The 16,475-nt window shown below is 36.3% G+C and overlaps 1 protein-coding gene across 1 annotated transcript; it reads left to right on the top strand.

Moving 5' to 3' along the window:
- Positions 1 to 1,511: 1,511 nt before the first annotated feature.
- cradd (CASP2 and RIPK1 domain containing adaptor with death domain) lies at positions 1,512 to 16,088 on the top strand. Its single transcript, XM_016495986.1, has 2 exons — positions 1,512 to 2,073; positions 15,621 to 16,088. The coding sequence occupies exons 1-2, from the start codon at positions 1,764 to 1,766 to the stop codon at positions 15,914 to 15,916; spliced, it is 606 nt and encodes a 201-aa protein (XP_016351472.1). The 5' UTR covers positions 1,512 to 1,763; the 3' UTR covers positions 15,917 to 16,088.
- Positions 16,089 to 16,475: the final 387 nt, after the last annotated feature.

The following is a 16,475-nucleotide window of genomic DNA, read 5'->3' as shown; positions in this document are numbered from 1 at the left end:
TAAACAGGATTTAAAAGATCAGTTCAGGGGCGAGGGCTATTGAACTCTCACCTCATACCACATGCACAAAACAATTCAGTGGACTACTTCAGCTCAAAGTCTTCATGTTGTACTATACATCTGATAAAAAACGGTTCGCAAAAGCACATGTGACACCTTTTGTATCATTATGGCATTATCAAGACCAGATGATGATAATATCAAACTGTTCATTCAAACTTGAGGCAGGAGTGGTGCCATGTGCAGAAACACAACATATGGAACATCATTCAGAGCTATGATAATATGAAACAGATTATTACCATTAGAATGATAAAACAGTAGATTAAATGGATAAGATTAATAACAAAAAATTTAAAATGTTTGAAACATGTAGTGACTGTATAGTACAGTTTTACACAAATATCCATGTCCTTATTATATGCTTCCAATTTGGTTTGAAGTCCTTAAGCCTCAAAAATAATGGATTCTCTGAAAGGAAAATCCCTTCTAACAGATTTTAAAAGGCTTAGTGTAAAACGTGCTTGTTGGTAAAGCAGGCCTTATGTATGGTTATATAAAGAGCCATACCATAAATGAAATGAATTGAACATATAGCGCATTATTTGCTTGAGGACACAGGGTTGAGCGCTGCAAAAGGCAATGATGGTATGGACCCTCAGGATTATACAAATAATACCAAGGGGGATTTACATAGATAGCCTACATCCAACTTCTTGCAGCTCATAAATGCCATGATATTTAAATAATCCGCTCTTCCTGGAACAACTGTTGCTCTACAAAATCATAGCCAGTGTTTGAAAGACTAAAGCCACTTTAATGGCAAAAGAAAGCTTAGCGTTTCAAACAAGTGGTTTAACCGAATGTCAAGAGGACAAGAAAATATATCCAACAGAACTTTCCTAATCAGGGGACAATGTCAGCAATAGGCAGCTTTATATACAATGTTTTTGTAAGAGTCATCACAGGACAAACTGGAAAGACAAGAGCATCACTCAATAATATCACTCGCTCTACATCATGTGAAAAGAAGAGAGTGAAAGAGAGACAGAAAAAAGACTGTAATAATAATCCTTCACAAACGTTTACTGTGGTAACTATAGTTTAAGCTAAAATATCAATATTTAGAGCAATAGTTGCTCTAGTTATTGTTACCACAATAAACTATATATGTCTGTGAAAGTAAAGACAACACATTCTAAAGGTTTATATAAATGTGTTGCATTAATAATACAGAACGCTTGTTAATATTTGAATGTATTAACCTAGAAAATCCAGCTTTATATTGAAGGTTTCTGGATGGGTGTCTCTGTGCCTGGAAAGGATAAAAACAGCTCTATTATGTTAGGTTATAATACAATTTCTCAGGGTATTTTTGTTTGTGATAATTATTTCTGCATAATGATTAGCCTAAATTACTAATTTTATTTACACACATTACACAAATGCGGGAACAACAATGATGCCAAACATTAGTTCCTCCTGCTCCTCGTTTCCAGCCGGTAGAAATTAATGCGACATTACGCGGAAAAGTCATGTGTAATACACAATGTATTACACAGCGCAAACTTATGATATTTATGTGATATATATTCACAAACACCCCTTTATATGCATTTACCAACAATTATTGATAGGTTAACGAAGAATTCGCCGACGTTTTCCCGGCGTTGTAGTAAACTCTTAATAGTTCAGTCAGTTATGGTTAACAATCTGGTTTTTTACCATAGACTGTGGTTTTTACTGGGTCATCGGGTTCAAATATGGACCCAAAACACAAAAAACTGCTCCGATCTCAGCGGCTTTTTCTGGCCGAGGAGCTTTTAGTGGACGACATGATCATACAGTATTTATACCAGGAGGAGATCTTAACGGAGCGTCATTTAGAGGAGATTCAGTCCGAGTCGTCAAATAGGAAAAAAACGCTAAAGCTGCTGGATATTCTGCCCACTCGGTGTTCGCACGCCTTCCGTCACTTTATTCAGTCATTAGAGAAAGATTTTCCCTGGATCAAAGACAAATTACTGCGACTGTGTGCTGAAGACACCGAGTCTCCTCCTCCGTCCTTCACAGGTGAGTCCTACGTGGGTGTACTTGGCTATCGTTTGAGCCACATCTGACAGAACATCCCTTTGGGCTATCTTTAATTCGAAAAATACGATTCATAAATAATATAAACAAAAAGAAAGTAAGTACAAGTAAGCACAAATGCTATAAATGTCCTCATTTACAGAATAGCCCGATTTATACGCTTGTTTTAAAATGTACTGGTAGCCTATTACTATACTTGTGGGGACATTTGGTCCTCATAACATAGAAAATTCCAGGTACACACATACACACACACACACACACACACACACACACACACACACGTGTGTGAACTTTATTGTTAACATAAGAGTACACACACAACACACACACACACACACACACACACACACACACACACACACACACACACACACACACACGTGTGTGAACTTTATTGTTAACATAAGAGTGGGTGTGGCCATTTGTAACTTACTGTAAATTTATTTAAATAATTGTATTATTTATCACATTATTTTATTATCGTATTCATAAACACATTGATTTGTAGTGCAAATCGTTTTATAGTATACTGTACTTTACTATCTTCTAGGCCTAGTTATTTATCTATAGCCCTTAATGAAGTCTCACATATTCACAGAAAATAGTATACATTACTTACGCCTTGAAAAATTAGGTGGATATGCAAACCTACACTGTTTGAACAAATGTCTCCAGACACTGAGGCAGGCATGTCTCACATGTGTGAGAGAGAATAGATATATAATATATAATACTCTGTTTAATCGTTGCATAACTTTATTTTAATAAAATATAATAGATATTAATAGTTATAGTTGTATTGTGTAGTTTTTAATAAAATACAAATAATAATATATAAATAAAATAAAGTAAATATCACAATATAACACACCAACTAAAACATAATTGTATTTTATAACATCATTCTAAGCCATTTCAAGGCACCAGTTGCACTACACATAAAGCATTTTTTAGTCAGATGTGTTTCTATTCCCTCGCATTGCTTTCCAGTTTAACCTGATTTCACGCTCTGTCTCATAATGAAACTATTATTTTTTTTAATTGAGATGAGGTTATGAAAGCTAGAGGTCAAGCTATTACATCTCCCGTTTCTGACCGGAGGGTTAAATAACAAGTGCTTTAATTGCCCTTCCTAACACTAATCCCTAACACTAAACCCTCAATAAAGCAGACTTGACTTGACTTGACTTGATTGTTACTAATTCAGAGAGCCTACAGGACATGCATTTAAAGCATAGCAAATTTCCATATGATTTGAAAACGAATGTTTTTGCATATTTACAGTCTGTAAAATGCCTTATTTACATCCACACCAGTCTGGTTTCAGACGTTTGTAAAAACAAAGGAGTTCTCTGCATGCACTATGTATATTTCAGCTGCTGTTTCGCTGAAAGACGGCTTATTATCTGCTTTCTGTTGTTTCCCCATGTGAGAACGGAACACCCACTAACAAACAACCCTACACTGACACTCCGCATCCCCCTTTTTAGTCAGGCAACCGAACCCCAGAACACCTTTGAAAAAAACCCAAACCCCTTCCCTCCTAGAAAAACAAGACATAAAAAGAAAAGCAGGAGAGCGAGGTATAAAAAGAAAAAAAAGAGCTGAAGTTGTGTTTTGAGTCTCTCAAGGCCAGGCCGGCTTGGTGCGCTGCCCTGCCCTGGTTTTCCATGAAAGCTGCATTGATTCCTGGCACTAGCTCTGTGGCCCAGCACTCTCGCCGAGCATCCTCCTTTCTAGGAAAAATATAATCAGAGCCGTTTGTTGGCTGCTCTCCCTCTCCCTCCTGTCTCCAGTTACTGAGCTGAAGATTTTATTATGGTTCAGATGGTAATAAATTGGGGGATGGGGTGGAGTTAGAGAGAATGCATAAAAGAAATGGAGGGAAAAAAGAAGCGTGCTTGCAAATTTCTTGGAAGTCGAGGACGAGCGCTACTCTGAGCAAGCATTCTTCACACTTAAGTACTCGCTTTAATTTTAAAGCTCTTCTTAGCTTAATAGGTTTGAGTCGTCAGGGGCCGTTCAGGGACACAAACGGTTGTGGTGCTTTGTTCTTCCTTTCCCGCTTTTATTGTCATCCGCTGCTCATATTATTAATATTCATGTCACTATGAATTTGGATCTTGACACCAATGATGTCATTCTGTTGGCATGGGAACATGTTTTTCATTCAAGTTGCTTTCACTCTCCATCGTTGTGACAGGCTCTGACTCTGCAGTGTCACGGACACATTAATAAATGAGACGCATGTTCTGGTTGAATTTAACAAAGCACCATCCTTATGATCTTATTACCTACTCTGAAATCGAGATCAGTCATGTGGGGACACAATATCCTCGTTTTAAAGTGCATTTGCACACCTGCGAGTCATGCGTATTCGCATGTTTATTTATGAGATGCTCGCTTTAAGGAAAATTATGCAAATGGTTCCTTAAGCCTTCACTTAGGGGTTCTGGGAATTATCGTACCTGATGCTGTAAGGTTTTGAATTTTAAGTTGTTTACAAGGCTAAATGTTCTGTGGCAGGCCTCTAGACAAATTTATCACAACTGGCTTCCATTATAGCAGAAGTTAGCATGTTCAGAACCCTTGGTGACTGCTTGTTAGTGCAGTTGTGAGTCATTCTGGGAGCTTTCTTTTCCAAATTGGCTTGTATGAGACCTTGATCAGACAAAAGGCCATATTTTTGTAGTTGTTTTGTTCTTTACTTTGCCAGTTTTAGCCAAAGAACTGTCAAAAATAGAAATGTATTCAAACTAATGATGGTAACACTTTAGTATGAGAACCAATTCTCACTATTAACTAGTTGCTTATTAGCATGCCTATTATTAATATATTGGCTGTTTATTATTACTTATAAAGCACATTCTGCAAGACCATATGCTACCCTAGTTTTTCAAACTTAGTTGCCTTTTCATTGTTTTCATTTAGCATTGTTTTTGCATTCCCTATCAGACCAGAATGTCTAGGAAGTTGACAAACACTGCTCTACATGATCAGTAACATGTGTCCACCAGACTGGTGCTCCCAGTCATCAGACCACGATGACTGTAGTATCTGTTATTTGCACAGCTGCATTTGCGTGTGTCTTATATCTTCAGGTCAATCCCTTATACGTTGTTAGTCACCCTCTGTAATACCCAGCAGCTGCCAATTCAGCTCAAGAGCTTTTGCACCGTTCTCTATGTGTTTACTTTTAGAGTGTATGCCAGTGTCGCCCACAAAGACTATAAAAAAGCTTGAGAACTAAAGTAGATATCCAGCACATAATATTATCTGACGGCATATGGCGTACATATGGTAAAACATTCACATACAATCCTGTTTCTGTATAACAGAAGCACAGAATTTAGTTTTTTGTGTGCTATAGGGCTGCTGGATGGTATAGTGCAACCAAAATTAAAAATCTGTTGTATTAAACCTGTATGATGTTTTTTTTCCTCAAGTGGACACAAATATATATTTTTTTGAAGAAATAATTTTGTTTGCAAAAACAAAAATAACTATTTTATTCAACAATTTCTTCTCTTCCGCGTCAGACTTCGCGCGTTCACGACAGTACCACGACGCACAGAGACTGGCATGGAAGAGAAGAAATTGTTGAATAAAGTCGTTATTTTTATTTTCTCTGGCACAAAAAGTATTCTCGTAGCTTCATAAAATTACGGTTGAACCATTGATGCCACATGGACTATTTTAACAATGTTCTTACTACCTTTCTGGGCCTTGAAAGTGTTAGTTACGTAGCTGCGAGGTCAGAAAGCTCTCGAATTTCATCAAAAATATTTTAATTTGTTTTCCAAAGATGAACGAAGGTCTTACTGTCACAAAGCAAGGCCAGACACAACAGGTAAGTGCAAATCAGGATGGTTTTATTGACTGGGAAAGGGGATGACTGGAATAGGTGTGTAAAGGCAGGTGAGTGTCAACACAGTGAATGGTTCCAGGGTGCTTATCTGAGTTCTGATGGTGAGGATCGGATGCCGGTTATGTTGGAGATCGTGGAACAGTTTCCAAGGAGTCGTTGGAGGATCGCGGGATGAACAGCAGGTAATTCGTTCTAGGAGAATTTGGCAGAGAGAGTCCAGAGAAGTTCGTAGGAGTGAACGGTAGACCGGACAGTGAGTGACTGTGCTGTGTGTGTATTTGTAGTGTGGCTTGATTGGTGACAGCAGGTGCGGGTGATCAGAACTCAGGTGACTGTGATCGGGTAATTATCCTGGATGGTGACTGAAGTGACTGTGATGAATCCCTGACACTTACGGGTTTGGAACAGAACGGGGGTGAGAAATTAATTACAGAATTTTCATTTTTGGGTGAACTATCCCTTTAAGAGATCCTGAGTTCATAGTGAGCAGGTAATGTTAAGCTCCAAACAGGACAAAAAAAAAAGTAGTACATATGATTTATATTTTAGAACCCCTGAATGGTTCCAACTCTTAATATACACTAACACCATTCCAAACTTTGAGGTCTTTAAGTATTTTTATGTTTTTGAAAGAAGTCTCTTATGCTCACCAAAGCTGCATTTATTTGATACAGTAAAAACAGTAATATTGTGGAATATTATAACAGTGTAAAATAACACTTATCTCTTTAAATGAATTTTAAGATTTAATTTATTCTTGTGATGGCAAAGCTGAATTTTCATCAGCCATTAGTGTTCAGTGTCATATTATATTTCAGAAACCAATGCAATATTTTTATGAAATAAAAATATATTTTTACATAAATTTTTATTTAATGATTAAAAGATTTATTTAATGTATCCTTGCTGAATAAAAGTATTCATTTCTAATTTCTTATATATAAAGCTACACCATTTTCACCAGCATCATTCTAGTATGTTGTAGCGAATCAGCTCATGGGGAAATATGAATAATGTCTCGGAAGATTCCCGCCTCTCAAAATGGGCTTGTCCAATGAGAAAGGCTGACGTCCCAAGTGGGAGTTTTGAGATACTGGGGAGTTTTTATGACCCTTTGTGTGAGGGCATGGTACTTTGCAAATGGAACTTGAATCGAAATTACTACAGATTCTCAGGACACTAATATATTGCCTATGTACCAACATATAATATACACGCTCGTTTCGATCATCAGAAGGCGAATTCATAGATACTAAACATGGTATGATTACATATGGCAAGATGACAGGAATGGGTTCCATCATAAGCATGCATAGAATAGTCTAAAAATATCAAAGACAACATACACCATGACCTGAAGGATATGTGTGTTCATTCAAAGAAAGGTTTTCCTATGAATTAATTAGTAGAAAAGTCCATTTCTACTGTGCATTGTGTCTCTTCCTTAAGAAAAAGGCAGTGATTTTCCCTACTTACATTCCATTAGGTCGTAAATGTATCTGGTGTCAGGGTTGCCATGGTAACCGGGGGGGCCTGGTGTCGTTGCAGACATCCTGGCATCCAGTTTATTGGGTGAGGGGACTGTGACGATTTGTTAATCTAATGAATAACTGATTTGTTAAATCAAATGAAAAATTGTGTGTTTGATTGGTCCAGACGTTACAATGTAGTAACAGTGAAGTCATCGTAACATGTGGGATCGATCTCTAAGATCTTGGTTTTTCAAAGCCATTTTTTGATATAATTACAGTGAACTGAACAGATCAGGTCAGCAACATAGCAAAAAATAGATTCAACGAGTGAGTCGTTATGTTAGGAAAACGTGCTTAACCGAACGTTTGATGCGTATAAAACTTATAAGCAAGTTAATTTATAATAGCAAGCAAGATTGTTCCTAGTAACAATCACATTAGTGTCGGCTAAGCTGGACTCTTCTCCTCGTGTGACTTGTCGCCTCTCTGCCTCGCCCACGGACGAATGCAGGAAGGAACTTTTAATAATTTGCTTTTGAAACAAGCCAGCACAGTGCTGTTCACTTGTTTTTGTTGGAACATCACATTGACTCTCCTCTTCCGTTCCCTCCACCCATCTCTAGTACAGTCTGATTTCCAGGAACATTGGCTTGAGGAGAGTCTTCCTGTCAGAATGTGGAAGCGGGCTGTAGCGCCTGGCCGTTCCAGCTGGACTCTACACTCGAACTGACTCCTTGATGTGCTGCGTCTGTTAGGAATGTTTTGTATTGACGAACAGAGACGACACTCTCATATTGGTGCAGTTTTGTAGATGATTGGGAGATTTATCGAGATCAGATGTTGAGCGTCCACAGCCAATTTAGCCACCCAAGATTGTTTTTTGTTCATGTGGCCAAAGCCAAGGCTTACACATGGGCTCTATTAAGGACAGTTAATAGGTCTTAGATTTATGCTCCATTAGAACATTTTGAGCCACTTCATAACACGAAACCATCTGTCTCAAGTTGCTTGTCTAGGCAAATCTTTATAGTTCGACAACAGAGAGATTTTGTGTCTGCATGCATTGCTGCCATTCTGATTTATATGGAGCTGGATTAATAACTGATTGTGTCAGTCATCTGAAAAATAACAAACCATAAGTGCTTTTGTGCTGGCCCAGTCAGTTCAGATTTGTACTTTCCCTGCTCATATTTTTACTGAGAAATACAATTTATTTTTGCAAGCAGTTTTTTTCCAGAATGTCTTTTTTTTTTAAATAAACATTTTTTATTTATTTAAAAAAGTTAAATAATAACATAAGTTATAAATGGCAAACATATACATTTACCCAAGAAAATATATTCTTTGTGGAAGCGATACTGATCACTGACAACAAAGTTGTTAGGCCAGAGCCAACCAAAAAACATAATCAGTAATTTTTTTAAATTATTGTAATATTTTTAATATATAAAATAATAATAATGATATATAATAGAATACATTCTATATAAATAAAATAATAAATTTTATATAATATAGAATTTATATGTATGTGTGTGTGTGTATTATCTATATATACACACACACACACGGACACACATTTAATTTTATATATAATTTTTATATACATGTAATGTTATATTTTTGTTTTATATACATAATTATATAAATGTAAATTATATTATGTACATTGATTTTTTAAAATTAAACAATTATTTTTATTATGTAATTGTCTTAATTACAATTATTTTAAAAAATAACAAATTTGTCATGTTTTTAATTCACATTAATAGCTCTGGTCTGATAGTCTTCGTGTGAGTGTGTACTTTCCACAAAGGATGTATTTTCATGCATAAACTTAATTATTCATTCCATTCTTTTTTCTTTAGATGTACAACCATAAGCCACATATTTTTGACTGGACATTTCCATTGGAAAGAGGTGTAATCTTATCTTTCAGTCTGCAGTATTTTCCATTTAGAGCACATCCAGTAATCCAACTGGAATTCCTTACTTGGGCAGCAGAATTGCAGTCATAAGGAATGAGATGGAACGTCTGAAGCCTGATAAAAAATGGAATGTACTGAAATCACGTTTGAATGTATGAAATGTACAGCCTCAGAGGAAGCCAATCACATCAAACCACCATAGTGAGGCTGTTTTAATAAAAAAAAAATATATCAATTTTAATGATCAAAAATTGTGCTTATATTTAATTTGAGGCTAATTTGAAGTACACTGAAAAAATGTTTAAGGGCAACTTATTTATTTTTCATTGGCTCAAGTTAAAAAATATAGATGTGAATCATTACCCTAAATTTTTTTAATTGGATGATTGAAACATTTTTTTTCAGTGTAATTTGTGCCTGGATTGTTAGCATGATCATGTTTGTTCTGTGTCATCATGATCAATTTTCAATCTTCACATGATCAGTCTTCACAAACACCTGTATTGAGCCTAAATGTCCTCAATGAACCCTCCTCTACTGTCCCCATCTCTCTTCAAGAGGAAACAGGAACATTAATGTCACATTGTGATACTATCCTGCAGGTTTATGTGAGGTTAGATGTGAAATTCTCTGGTTTATATTGTATATTATGATGATATATACGCCTGTGACTTTCCCTCTTTTTAACTTCAGATAAACAAGCCCAGTCCTGTGACGTCACGCTTGTTGAAAAGCAGGGTTTATTGTGAGATTTCGTGGAATTTTCCAGAGATATGACACAGCTTGCTGTTCCCTAGAGGCTGTGTGTGGGCGGTTCACTATCACCCTGCCCAAAATTAACGAATTTACTTTTCCTAGAGAGACAGAGTGACCTGTTTTAGGAAATTCAAACTCTCACACACATGCACGCTCGCTCACATCTGTATTTGTATTGCCTTTTTAAAAAACAAAACAAAAAAAAAACATATTCCTAGTCCTTCAAATTTACTGCATCCTCTCACAGGGATGTTTAATTCATTATGTAAACACTTTCTGCTGTTATGAACGAACTCACGGACACTTCATATAACAAAAGCGTGATGGATAGGCTATATATACTGTACATCAGAGCTACATGTGTCTCCATACGGCCTCTTAAGGCTAAGGTATGGTAACTGTCCCCTCAGATCAAGGCTTCTGCATACTTTTTGTTCTTAAAGTGCACAATCTGTTCCCTCCAGCAATCTGGAGTTAAGTGTCCACTGTGCGCGTGGAAATTGAAGCTGGAATGCTCCATCCTATAAAAAAGAAACAATTCTCAGAAAAGTTAAGCATTTCGCCGAAACCCAGGCAATGGTCTTTGCAGAGCACCCTCTCTCTCTCTCTCTCTCTCTCTCTCTCTGTTTTCGTTCTTTCTTTCTACACTATACTTTTTATCCATTAAACGTTTATCTAATGTATTCATTTTGATTTAAAAATTCAAATAAAACCTCTTTTTACTTTACCAGTTTTTTCTTTTGTTTTCATCAGCTTTAATCGTGATTGTGCTATAAACATTTTACATTAGTTTGTCGAAACATAACCGATTTGTGTTTTTAGTTTTGTACTTTTTTAATCATATTTAGTGCGAGGCTGATTCTCAAAAATAACTTTTGGTAACCAATACAGTATCAGACATTTTTGTAATGTACAGCCTCAGAGGAAGCCAATCACATCAAACCACCATAGTCAGGCTGTTTTAATAAAAAAAAAAAAAATCAATTTTAATGATCAAAAATTGTGCTTATATTTAATTTGAGGCTAATTTGAAGTACACTGAAAAAATTTTTAAGGGCAAGTTATTTATTTTTCATTGGCTCAAGTTAAAAAATATAGATGTGAATCATTACCCTAAATTTTTTTAATTGGATGATTGAAACATTTTTTTTCAGTGTAATTTGTGCCTGGATTGTTAGCATGATCATGTTTGTTCTGTGTCATCATGATCAATTTTCAATCTTCACATGATCAGTCTTCACAAACACCTGTATTGAGCCTAAATGTCCTCAATGAACCCTCCTCTACTGTCCCCATCTCTCTTCAAGAGGAAACAGGAACATTAATGTCACATTGTGATACTATCCTGCAGGTTTATGTGAGGTTAGATGTGAAATTCTCTGGTTTATATTGTATATTATGATGATATATATGCCTGTGACTTTCCCTCTTTTTAACTTCAGATAAACAAGCCCAGTCCTGTGACGTCACGCTTGTTGAAAAGCAGGGTTTATTGTGAGATTTCGTGGAATTTTCCAGAGATATGACACAGCTTGCTGTTCCCTAGAGGCTGTGTGTGGGCGGTTCACTATCACCCTGCCCAAAATTAACGAATTTACTTTTCCTAGAGAGACAGAGTGACCTGTTTTAGGAAATTCAAACTCTCACACACATGCACGCTCGCTCACATCTGTATTTGTATTGCCTTTTTAAAAAACAAAACAAAAAAAAAACATATTCCTAGTCCTTCAAATTTACTGCATCCTCTCACAGGGATGTTTAATTCATTATGTAAACACTTTCTGCTGTTATGAACGAACTCACGGACACTTCATATAACAAAAGCGTGATGGATAGGCTATATATACTGTACATCAGAGCTACATGTGTCTCCATACGGCCTCTTAAGGCTAAGGTATGGTAACTGTCCCCTCAGATCAAGGCTTCTGCATACTTTTTGTTCTTAAAGTGCACAATCTGTTCCCTCCAGCAATCTGGAGTTAAGTGTCCACTGTGCGCGTGGAAATTGAAGCTGGAATGCTCCATCCTATAAAAAAGAAACAATTCTCAGAAAAGTTAAGCATTTCGCCGAAACCCAGGCAATGGTCTTTGCAGAGCACCCTCTCTCTCTCTCTCTCTCTCTCTCTCTCTCTGTTTTCGTTCTTTCTTTCTACACTATACTTTTTATCCATTAAACGTTTATCTAATGTATTCATTTTGATTTAAAAATTCAAATAAAACCTCTTTTTACTTTACCAGTTTTTTCTTTTGTTTTCATCAGCTTTAATCGTGATTGTGCTATAAACATTTTACATTAGTTTGTCGAAACATAACCGATTTGTGTTTTTAGTTTTGTACTTTTTTAATCATATTTAGTGCGAGGCTGATTCTCAAAAATAACTTTTGGTAACCAATACAGTATCAGACATTTTTGTCAGCAAAATAAAATAAACGGGTGATAAATATGCCTGCGAATATATTGAGTACAATGGCAAAACTGTACACAAAAACAAACACAGAATGTGACCACAGAAGTTTAATGAGTCACAAATAATCCATCTAAAGTATCCCTTTACTGAATTAACTAAATGAATCCATCAGAGTGGTTAATAAATCTGATTCACTTATTGAACCACAAGTTGAAATCTGTGAAATTTGTAATTTTCTTGTCAGAATGAAGCTTTTTTGTACTTCAGCATCATTACTACTCATTGTTCAAATGACAGTGTGTACTTAAAGATTTGTAAGATTTTTTTATTGTTTATTTTATTATTATATTTAAGAATATATTTAAATGAATTTGTTAATATAAAAAATAATAGTATTCATATTTTATATTTTTTATGTAATAATAACATAATATTATTGCAATATTAATATTTAAAAACTTTTATTTTAATACAAAACATTAAAACAATCTCTGGCCATTCTTTTGACCACTATTATGGATAGCTTTTTCCTTTCCCTGATACCCTATATTTCTATGCTCACTCCCAATGTCTTTTTCTGCACTTTATCTTATTCTCTTAGTCTCTGACTGTCTTTTTTTCGCTTTTCCTTTGTGTACCTCCACCACCGTGTGCCATTAATCAGATAAAGTATTGCCACAGACATGTTATGGCTCTGTTGGATCTTTACCAGCTCACCCCTGTTTACTAAACCAGCACTTGCTGTGTGAAATCCTCTTTGTGGTGTTTATTGCTGATGGTTGGGCCACCTCAACACACTAATCTTCTTTGTCCCAGGGGTCTAGAAGCTTTAAAGCTGTGAAAAACTACCGCAAAGTGTCCAAATCCATGGCAGAGAATTACTGTACTTGGTTTTTTGAGCGCTTATAACAGTGAAGAGGAATTGAATTGAATATTTTCTGCACCCTTTAAAGCTGAAGTGGGCCATTTCTGCACCTGTTAGTGTCACCAAGTGTAATTGCAAAAATAATGACTGTTTTTAAATGTGTTTCTGAACAATGTGGATCCTTTATAGAAGATTATAGGAAAGAATTTATGAAATGTCAATGGCAAGAGTGTTCGATTCTGCTCAGAAGTTATTAAAAATGTCCTGCCTTAGAGATAGAGAGTTGTTATTCTCATGGCCTGGTGTGGCCACTCCTGTCTCTTGACGACAGAAATCAATGGACGTCCTTGATTTTGTGAAGAATTTGGGAACACTCAAAACAAACTCTCAAACCGACCTTTGCTCCATTCATCCCCACTGCTCAAATAAAACACATCTCTATTCTCTTGGGACGAAAACAATGACGTGTCTTTATTACACAGGGACAGAAAGATTGGATGTTGATGTCGCTACCAAGAAACTGATTTTGAATGGTTAAATATCTGTCCTAGTCCTTCTCTTCCAATATAATTAAATGGTGTTTGCTTTTATGTGTATGTATAATTTTAATTTAAATTAATTTATGCCTTATATGTAAATTCTCGGTCAGTCCAGTAAATATGTTTTGACTTACTGATGCTGCTTCATGTAGAGACTTATCACTGCTTTTTTCCTGCTTTTAGCAGTTTAAGCTGTTCCACTCAGGTGCATGAAATGTGTTTAATTCAAATAAATATGCTTACATCATATAAGAGATGCTGTTTTTGTCCCCTGACCCCCTTAAACTTCTGTTACTGAGGTCAGAATTACACATGCATGGCTTGTCACCTTAAGCCGTTTAGTGGCAACCTGAGTGCATTATAACAGTGAAGCATATATGAATAAATCATGCTGTACAGCATTCCCTTCTTTTGGGAAACATTCTTTTGCTTTCAGTGTTTGTTTCTTATTTTCCTGGAACTGCATTTGTAACAAACTTGATAGTTCTGATTCAGCCAAAACAATTTTAAATATAATAGCAAAAACAGCATTTACTAGTTACAGCACAAAATAAACATGAATGAACATCAGAAGGTGTTTTGTTTCAACTGCGGAAAGATGTCAATACACACTATTTTTCATGTTCATATATATATATATATATACACACACACACACACACACACACACACACACAGTATTAGTGTTGGCATACTTGGACTCAGACTGCAATTAGGAATGAACTTGGATGGACTTGAACACGAACTTGACATGGACTTAGACATTTTGGATTTATTTATTTTTAAGTACAGTCAAATCCTTCTCATGTCTAACATGAAGGATAAAAAAAAGCAACAACATCACGATTAATCCCATCTAACATCAAAGTTTTTAAATATAGTTTTATATTGCAATAATATCAATCTTCAAATTAATATAGAAACAACATAAAGACAGTATATTTTTTAATATTTGTTTAATGGCATCTTTTTTTATGACTGAAGGCAAGTATCACTGATACCATTACTATTGTTCACTGATTACAATTGAAAGCAGTTCACTGATGTTCTACTGAAGCTGATTCGTCACCTGTACCGTTTCCGTGCTCGTTTGACTAGCACCTGGCGCTGAGGCGAAGTTGGAATGCACGTCTGAAAATCTCCTGTTTCATGTGGCCGTAAAGACGTTCTGCGTCTAAATAAACACAAGTCTTGTCTTGTAGTTCAAAAGAACCATTTGTTTTGAGAATTGGACAACTCTGGTCATGCTGTATGTTAGTTGTTGCATGCAAACAAAAAGGACAACACAAAAGGAGATGTTAAAGAAACCTTAACAGAACTGAACGTCACAGAAATCATCCGGTTACGAAAAAATTTAACCAGTTCTGAATGCAAACAATCCCAACTGACCCTTCGCAAAGACCTGCCCCTCTTCATTACTGTTGCTATGTCTGACAAGCCATGCCGCTCTCACGCCTCACATCATGTTCTCACGCAGTGAAAAATACAGCGTGGAGCAAAGAGAAAACTATAAATGGTTTAATGTTACAAAAAATGGAACCAGTTCTGAATGCAAACAATCGCACGATTCCCAGCCCGATTTCCTTACAGTATTTGTTGTTTGGTTTTGTGCTGTAATTATTTCAATGAGATGTGCTTGTGTAACGACTTACTGTACTTCTGAAATCATACGTTTTTTTGTTGTTTTCAGTTCAATGTGGTGTTCCTGACCACATCCTTCCGACTGTTCCAACCACGCAGCATCTGAACCGCTTGGCCACTCGTCTCAGTTCAGAGTGGAAGTCTGTGCTGCTGGACCTGGGCCTGTCCTATGCGGATCTGTACCGGTGCTGCGCCGAGCACCCCCTCGCGGTTCAGAGTCAGGTGCTCGCTGGGCTGGTGATGTGGACGCAGAGGAACGGAAGAGAAGCCACAGTGCGGCGTCTGCTTCAGAGCCTGCAGGCCGCAGACATCCCGCCATCTGTCCTCCAACAGGTGTTTGTGTGACATAACAAGTCGTGTTTTTCTGGACTTCATTCCGCTCTTGAGCTGTGGAAAACACATGACAGACAGCGAAGGAAGAGAAACAGACAGTATCCTTGCGTGACTTTTTGTATTTTGTTACAGGAATGTACTGAAACTCCATTATACATCTAATATGGCTAGAAAAATTATGAAATTTATTGTCATACTGTTTTTTATATATATTTAATATATATATATATATATATATTGTTTGATTGGCCACAGAAATTACCCTTAAATATATTTTACACCTATTTTTGTAATGCAGATATTGCCTTGCTACCACCAATTTTGAATTAAGTCAATTTTTTATGTAGTTGTACAATATTTTCATGTTTATTCATGAGAAAAACACTGTTTTATAATGTGTTGGTAAACACTGTTTCCTGCCCCATGAGGTGAGATGAGTTAAGACACTTTATGCCATTTTTATTTGAAACTATTTACCAGTTGCTTGCTGATACATGTGACGTTCTTAGTGGGGTCATACTTTTCATTTCTCATTCATAAACAAGCTGTTCTGCCCACTGATTCCACCCAG

This window comes from Sinocyclocheilus anshuiensis, unplaced genomic scaffold (genome assembly GCF_001515605.1).
Source record: "Sinocyclocheilus anshuiensis isolate Anshui unplaced genomic scaffold, SAMN03320099.WGS_v1.1 scaffold538, whole genome shotgun sequence".
Lineage (NCBI taxonomy): Eukaryota > Metazoa > Chordata > Actinopteri > Cypriniformes > Cyprinidae > Sinocyclocheilus > Sinocyclocheilus anshuiensis.
This window is presented reverse-complemented; position numbering and strand designations above follow the sequence as displayed.

Bases quoted from the DNA above. Each gene is read 5' to 3' on its own strand.
- cradd (XM_016495986.1), top strand. From the start codon at position 1,764: ATGGACCCAAAACACAAAAAACTGCTCCGATCTCAGCGGCTTTTTCTG. The intron at 2,074-15,620 runs GTGAGTCCTACG...TGTTGTTTTCAG, and splicing joins TCCTCCTCCGTCCTTCACAG to TTCAATGTGGTGTTCCTGAC.